An 8,553-nucleotide genomic window follows, 5' to 3' on the forward strand; every position below is an offset into this window, starting at 1 on the left:
GTGTGATTTTTATTTCCCAGGCCCATTTCACATCAACAGGCTTGTGCGCCCCTCGCTTATCTGCTCTCACTGGGACCGAAGGCAAAGAGAGGAGCATGATTGCACAAAAGGAGATGAGGAGCTTTGCAGCCGCAAACAAAATCTCAATCTGGGTGGATCTCTGGGGCCGCATCGTGATCTATCCTGATGTTTCATCTGGCACAGCTGCACCTCGGATTAAAAATCGAATCGTTGCAGCAGAATATGTTGCTGCGTCTCCCAGGAACCCTATCACACTTGAGTTATTTATTATTTATTTATGTCGTAATTGTGAAAGTTGATGACAAGATTCTGAAGTGCTGAAAAATGTTATGTTAAATCACAATTTATCAAGCTAATGTGAATACTGAATAGTCTGATCAACCATTAATGATACTAATTTTATCCTCTGAATGTAGTTTGTGCATTAAAATATTTATATTCACCTTGAAATCAAGTTATTAAGGGTTTAATTGGATTTGTTTTATTTTTTTTCCTTGTGCAACTTCATTAAAACCAAACACTTAAACCATTAACACACCACTGACTCCAATGTTCAGCCATGATTATGTTTCAAATTGACTTTTCTTTGAACTGCCTTTCTGTGCTTGCATAAATGAACTCCTAATTAGTGTAATATTTATGCCCAGAGTGATTATTGTGAATGTAAGAGTGATGATTAACCAGCAGCCTAGTACGACTTTCTGAAGAGGAAATCGCACAGGATGGGTTTTAACCCTTTCATTTACAGATATCTCTAAAATCTTTGTCAAACCGCAATAATGTCTCTAAATTACATGTTTAAAAATGTATGAATATATAAGGCTTTTTGTCACACAAATATGTTTCACAGTGAAGCCATCACCAAATATAAATCTCGTAAATACCTGTGAAAACAGGATTTTCACATAGATTTTTGAGAAATGAGTAATGCTTGAGATGTTTTACTCTAATGGAGTAACATTTAGATTTATTTGAAATTGTTTAATTATCTTTTCAGTCACCTGCCTCATTTGTCATCAGATACAAATGGAAATTATTTAAATCTAAATGTGTCACGAGTAAGAAGCATCATAAAAGAGTCGGATAATATATGTCCAAGTGAAATCTCTAAAATAATTGGACTATTCCTTAATAAAGATGTTATGTAACTCAGAGTGTAACACAACAAGCTCACAAAGTTTAAAAAAAATAAAGAAAATACTGAATAGTAACTGTCAGTAAAAAGTTATTACTTTCTAATTAAGCGCAAGTAAACCAACTAAAAGACTCAAACGAATGAAATCTTTCAGCTTCAGGTGGATTTTCTGCAGGAGTCACGTTTGGATCTCACAGGTAAAAGAAGGATGTTTCAGATTCACTTCACCTCCTTAAAAAGATAAAACACAGTTGCTGAGACATGTCAGTGGTACACTTTCTAAACATTTAAAGAGGCTGATCGTGCTCCGCTCAATGAGACGCTGCTTACTGCAGCTGCCACAACGCAAGTGTGGACTTGGGTATTTTAGCTTCACTGAGTTTAGAGGGGAAATCTTTAAACCCACTCAGTTAAAGTACTCTGTCAGGATCTCTGCTTGACCCTTGATGTTGAGGTTGAACCGGACTATGCATGTAAAATAAAAGGAATGGCCTCATGCATCAAGAATGGAGACTTCTACACACATTAGGCAGAAAGCGCTCTAACGTGTGGCATATTAAAATTACACAGCCTAATATTATTCTGTCAATCTGCTTTAGCTTTTTAAGACAAGACCGCTCTAAACCTTTCGGAAACTAGACAACTTCTGCTAATCTTAAATGAATATCTCTGATTAGATTGTTATTATTTGCTTTGTTATCATCACTATTAATTATTCAAACAAACTCCCATATTATTTAATGAAAGGATGAGGGCACCACTTTATTGCCTTGGTGATAAATTCTCAGTGCCTTGCAGTGCGACAGAAACCTCCGTAGACGTCAGATTCACCGGGTTCGGATGTAAAACAGGAGATTTAACACTCCTACTCTCGAAATGCATGAACCCAGTCCTCAACATCTAATTAAGGCGGTTGTGTGTTAGAGCCGGTGGGTCAGAGCAACAGCGTCTGACAAAATGTGGAGCTGATGAAGGCCAAGGAGGAGCGGCTGCAGATCCTGCTCCCCTGAACACACAGGCACATTTTTAGAAAATGAATCTTTCATACACTTTCCTTCAGCAGGGGGAGACTTTTATCTTACTCCATTTGCATTTTTGTCACCAAAGCAATTTACATTTTTATAGCATAATTAATGAGCAAGGAAGTCATTTACATCTCCCTCCTCTGTTCGCCGCTACATTGTCTGGAGCATATCTGATGCGAAAGGGACCCGCGTTCGGGAGGCGTGTGGGAGGGTTTCAGAGAGACAGACAGGTATCTGAATTTACAGAAAGAGAACCAAACAAATAGGTTTTTTTTTTTAAAGCAAAAAAAATAAATAAATAAAAGGAGGCTGAATGTGCTGTCATAATTAAACTGGGACAAGAGGACAAGGTCTTTCAGGTGTAAATTGAGGCCAGAGCATCTTTATCTTCAGCGGGCACTCACATCAAACACGGAGAGGCAGGACTCCGGAGCAAATTACACCATTTAAGTAGCACAAAAGGAATCAGTTCGTCCAGGTAGCATTTAAATTCCCCAGCCTGCAAAAGATGAAACAGCATAATTCATCATGATTTGGCTCCTGGTCAATGACCCGGTTCTGTCAATATCTCATAATAGTTTCTGATGCGTTATATATAAATTGTTGGGAGGAAATAAACACACTTATTTCCAGAGCGAAAACTTTAAAACCTTTCAAAAAGCTGAGGTAAAATAGAAACACGACAGCTTGAGGAAAACAGAAGTTAAGTGCTGCGTGGTGATAGATTTGAGTTTGCGGTTGCTTTTTAAAGGTTTTATTTGTCTGTTTTAGGAATGAATAACATTAAAGAGGCATGCTGTGAAAAAGTGCGTCGTATTTCCTGGCCTTTGAATTTGCGTTGAGCTACATCCAGTTTGAAACTTTCACTGCCAAAACTGACCAGGTGTTCAACCAAAGATCTAAATGTTGTTTCAGCTAGCATTAGAGCAACCAGGTGACAAAGCCACGTGTTTATTGATGTGCCTGGCTTCCCCTCAGTGCACAATGTGGCGGATGAAGACAAGCACAGGCATAAACAAAGCTTGTGAGCAGAGAGCAGGTGAACACACAAGGGATTATAAACAAATGACTTTCTTTTTCTTTTTTTTTGAAAATGCCAGGAAAAAAGAAAAACAAAGATGTTTTTTTTTTTTTTTTAAATAACTGCGACCAAACGTATGGCTCTCAGATTTGTGTCATATAACATGTAAAAACAAATGAGCATGGTCTTTTCAGGTCACCTAGATTTCAGGGCTCTCCAAAGATGTCTGCACATCTGTTAAACATAAATAAAAATCCTTAAAATAAACTTGTTTTTGATGCAGCAGCAGCATAATTTCATAGTGAAAATGTATATTTATTCAGTGGTGATAAAATACCTTGTTAAACAATAACTCTTTTTAACAAAACTGGCAGCAGCACACTATCACCAATGATAGCAAGGTTGTTTTAGATCAATTTACTGTACATTGCAGTAAATTGATAATGTTCAAATATGTAATGCAAGATGTTGCCTTAAGAAAAACATTTCTCCAGTAGTGAATAATGTTCTGCCAGTGTTTGTTGAGATTTGCAAATTAATGAAACACTTACTTTGTTTTTCTCCTTAACTGTACAGAAAAAAACTGCTAAATCTTTTATTTTTAGGGTGGATTGCGTGAAAGCTGCACAGTTTTCCCTTAGAAACTTTCATGTACTTCTGAAGCTCAGCAAACCAAATTTATCCAGAATAAAGAAAGGGTCGGAGGTTAAGCTTCTCTGCATGGCACACGGATTATCTTCTTATGTTTTGAGCAATTACTCAAATGAAACACCAGGCATATTCGTTGGTGTGACCTTATCAGAAAAGTCACCACTGAATCTGACATTTCTGCCGTCTTTGGCAACTTCACAGAACCACTAAAGTGTCCTGCAAAAGTATTCATACCCAGCAGATATTTTTACATTATCCACACCACTCAGTGTGTTTTATTAGAATTTGGTGTGATGGATCATCAGAAAGTAGCTCTTGATTGCGATGTTGGGTGAAAATGATGCTTGGCTCTCTTTCCAAGGCTGAAATGAAATTCAGGGTAATAAATTCACCTCACAAGTCACACATTACAATTTTCATATTGAAAAATAGTGCCGGCAGTACCATGCTGCAGAGAAAAGCAACCCAAAGATGTATCTTTGGGTTTTCCAACTACTCTAGTAGTAGTTGTCCTACTACTAGAACTACTAGATCTACAACAGACTGGGTTAAAGCATATCCATGTGCTAATATGGCTCAATTAAAGTCCAGACCCCAATACATCTTTGAATATGTGGCAAATTTAAAGTTCATGCTCGCAGATGCTCTCTATTCAATCTGAATTAACTTGATTTGGTTGGTAAAGACATTTTTGCATATATTTTAGTCCCTAGCAGAAAAATGTGTTCCTGTGACTCAGGGGGATGAGGTGCATGCCACAGATTTTTATTTGTAAAATATCCTGCAAAGCAAGCATTTTTGCTCCACTTGACAATTACTTTCTTACGTTGGTGTACAAATATGAAATGTGTTGATGTTTGTGGTGACAGCTGAAGTTTGAGGGGTTTGAATTATCTGGTATTATTCTGGAGTGGCTTTGATAAATTGAGGATGAAACTGTGCACAGACGGACTTCAAGGACTTCTCTAACTAAGCTCGTTTCCCCCCAATCCTATAAAAGCTGGTTTGAGCTGATAAACTGGCTAATATGGAGCAACAGTTCCATTGGCTCTGACAGCAGACTGAGATGAATTGCTTTTTCTATCAGGAATTAGGGTCTTCTGCCGCCAGGAAGTTTCTAAAAGCAGGTCAGCGTCATTAAGCGGACGGCGTGTGTTGCGCTCGTCTCTGCTGTCCCTGCGCACTGGAGACTCTCCCCACACCATTCCCCAGTGTTTTGGTGCTCAGTGCTCACACCTGAAGTGGCAGAGCCGAGCTCAGAGCGCACAGAGCTGGGTTTGGAGAGCCAGACAGCGGGAAAAGATATTTCCAGGGAGGAAGGATGTGCGCATATGGCGAGAGTTGGACGGGTTCGTTGCGAATGAATTTCTCCTCTGGGATCTCCGTTTATTTAAAAAGAAATCACACGCGTTAAGCGTTTCTGCAAGCTGCCCTTCCTTCCCGCCTGCCGTCCGAGGCTCTTCGAAGCACCATGCGAGCCGGAGAGACGCGCCTTGTGCCATGTTGAACAGCTCCGGGACCCTCCTGCTGGCTCTGACCGCGGTGGCCGCACTTCTCCCGCCATGCCGAGGCTGGAGCGACGAGGACCTCCTCCTGCCGCCCATCAACTCCTCCAACAGGTTCCTGGCCAACCTGGAGGTGGACGTGCGCTTCTCCAAGAGGTCCGTGGAGGAGAGCGACGCCTCGCCCGAAGCATCCCCGCTGCAGAGCCTCGCTCCCGCGCAGTCCCAGTGCAACGTGACGGTCCACAGGCTGCTGCCCACCTCGCTGGTGGCCCGCTGGGACAGCAGCTTCGGCTTCCAGTGTGACGTGCTCGTCTACACCACCAACAACCACGGCAGGGCGTTCTTCTCCGCCTCCTTCAACCGGGCCATCTCACCCGTGGTGATCGAGCACCTCGGGGTCACCGGGGGTCAGCAGGAGATGAGGCTGTGCGTGGGTTGCGGGATGTCCCGGTACCGCCGCTTCGGCCAGGGCAGGTCGAGGGGACAGCAGAGCGGGGACCAGGTGGCTTTCTGCTGCGTGGATTTCAGCCTGGACGAGCTGAGGGGGGACAAAAGTTGGAGGCTGAACAGGAAGCCCATCGAGTCGACACTTGTGGCTTGTTTCATGACTCTGGTCATCATCGTGTGGAGTGTTGCTGCTCTCATATGGCCGGTACCGATCATTGCAGGGTTTCTGCCTAACGGTATGGAGCAGAGGAGACCCAGATAACTGAGAAACCCACGACACTAAAGGGCTATTCCGCTGCATTTAACGACCCCAGCCGTCATAAATCTGAATAATAAGGATGGTCAAATTCCACCAAGATTATTTTATATTTATTGCAGTCTATCAAATACAAGTTGGGATTTGTGAAACCTTTGTGAAATGTCATGGATGAGCAATTTTAAGGCTTATTTTACACGAGAACCCCTCACAAATCACACGACCAAGACGATTATTCTAGCTTTACGAAGCCTGTATTTAATTCATAAAAAAAAAAAACATTAAATACAGATTATGTAAAACATAATTTCTGATTGGTTGATTCAGTTTAAACAAAAAATAAAAATAAAGAAAAGAAACTATTTTGAGGTTTGTTTTGACATCACTAAGCTAATTTTCAAACTGGATCACGTTTGATAAATTATGCCACATAGACAGCTCAAACCAGGACATGACTATTCTAAGACAAATTTTATGAAAATATAAGCTGTGGTTTTGCAGTCCTAATTGTTTGTCTCTAAAAACAGAGAGACATTTCTCTCTTTTTTTTTTTTTGCTCAGAGACCATCTAACCTGGGCTCCAGCGTGAAGATTACAAAACCTGGACAATTAAATCCTATAGAGAACAACCCTACACTGCTGATAGACAGTGTATGATAGGAGGATTTTCTGAAACTCAGTTTCAGAAAATGCAGAAAATATAGAGCTGTTGTAAGGTTTTGTTTTATTTTTGTTTGTTTAATTTATTTATTTATTTTGCTTGAGACCAGTTTACATGACTTCCTTCCTGACATTTTATCGAACATTTTTACATTAATGGTTGCACTATGTGTAATTTCTGATTCAAATTTGCTAAGACTCCAAAAAGAGTCAATTGAAGGCTTTTTTTTTCCATAAGACCAACTTATTTAGTTGAAAAGTTGAAAAGTACACCACTTAAACAGCTCACATCTGAATAAAATATGTTTTATGATATGTGAACCCAGTTGTAAAAACAACTTTAAAAAAACTTGATTTAAAAGCTTCGTTTTGGCTCAGTATCACTTTAAATTAGGTTCATTTAATAATTAAAACCTATAATTACTATACACTGACGACCGACGAGCCTGGACGAGTCCATGCTTTCTCTGTCTGTGTGATCCAATATTCAAGTTGGAGCTCATGCAAATTATTTTTGGACCGTAAACAAATAAGGTTTCATGTTCCAAAGATCCCAACATATTATGTTTCTAGATTATATCTTTAGAGCAGCATAGTTGTATTCATGTTCAACTGTCTAGGTATGTAATCATAAAGCTGGATCTGTAATGTAAGATGCTACAAAGTTTTTCTTCTGTAAAAGGTTTGAAGAAAAGTTTCACTGATAACAAAGTATCTGTCCTTTAGTGCAGAATAATGCTGTAAAAGTCTGAGCTCTCTTGGTGGTGCAATTTTCTAGCTGTAGCCCATATAAGGTGTTCTAGGGTGAAAAAAAGGTACATTTGAGATTTTTCACAAATTGTATTTGATAGATGTAAAACAATCCAGTTCAAATCTGACCAGTCTAAGATTTTAAGTTTCCAACTAGAGTAGATCAAAGGTATTCCTGACTTGTTAAATGCAGTAAAATAGCCCAGCCAAGTGCTGTCGGACGCTGACTTCAGTGTGTTGAAAAAACAAACTTTAATATATGAATATAGCCTGTGCTGCCTATACTATAACTGTAGCCATTCAGTAAATGAATGTGGAGACCCTCAGAGGTTTGGGTTGATCTTGTCCCTTTAGACTCCTCCTCTTTAGGACAAACCAAGGTAAAGTCTAATTATAATAGCCAATGGTAATCTATACTGGGACCAACACCAATGTGTTTTGTACACCCTTATAAGCCTTCCTAGATAATGTCAGCGTAAACTGTGCCACCTTCTATCTTTAAATGGTGTTTGTATAGTTTTTAATCTTTTTAGACTGTTTTTGCCTTATAATATCAAATTTAGGACTTTTGCACAGGAAGCTGAACATTAAAGTGTGCTGTCACTGTGGGATACTTAACCTATAATCAAGCTCTGTAACATTTATTATTTAATAAAACCATTATAAATACATGTTAGTTATAAAAAAAAGTTTTAATTATCATATTATTACATTTCTAAAGGTCTAATATATCTGTTTATTTGCATTAATGTTTCAAACTTTTAATGAAATAAATATTTAAATCCTTTAGCCTACTAGTTTTGTCTGACTCCCTTTCTGTGTTGTAAATCAGTTTGTTCAAGGCTTAACTCTGTTATTACAATTATTCTTATATATATATATATTTATATATATATAATCCAGTTAATCATAAGATAGTTTCTGTATGCAAAAAGGTTTAACAAAGTGAGCAGGCTGCTGTTTTTTTTTTTTAAAAAAAACATTATCCATCCATTCATCCATCCATTTTCTTCCGCTTATCCGGGGTCAGGTCGCGGGGGCAGCAGCTTGTTCAAGGCTTAACTCTGTTATTACAATTATTC

General features: G+C 39.1%; 1 protein-coding gene across 1 annotated transcript; it reads left to right on the forward strand.

Annotated features, from left to right (window-relative positions):
* Positions 1-2,498: 2,498 nt before the first annotated feature.
* On the forward strand, positions 2,499-7,711 carry tmem158 (transmembrane protein 158). The gene has a single exon (XM_016681235.1). The coding sequence runs from the start codon at positions 5,354-5,356 to the stop codon at positions 6,065-6,067; it is 714 nt and encodes a 237-aa protein (XP_016536721.1). The 5' UTR covers positions 2,499-5,353; the 3' UTR covers positions 6,068-7,711.
* The last annotated feature ends 842 nt before the right edge of the window (positions 7,712-8,553 follow it).

Source organism: Poecilia formosa, unplaced genomic scaffold, assembly GCF_000485575.1.
Source record: "Poecilia formosa unplaced genomic scaffold, Poecilia_formosa-5.1.2 Scaffold273, whole genome shotgun sequence".
NCBI classification, from domain to species: Eukaryota; Metazoa; Chordata; class Actinopteri; order Cyprinodontiformes; family Poeciliidae; genus Poecilia; species Poecilia formosa.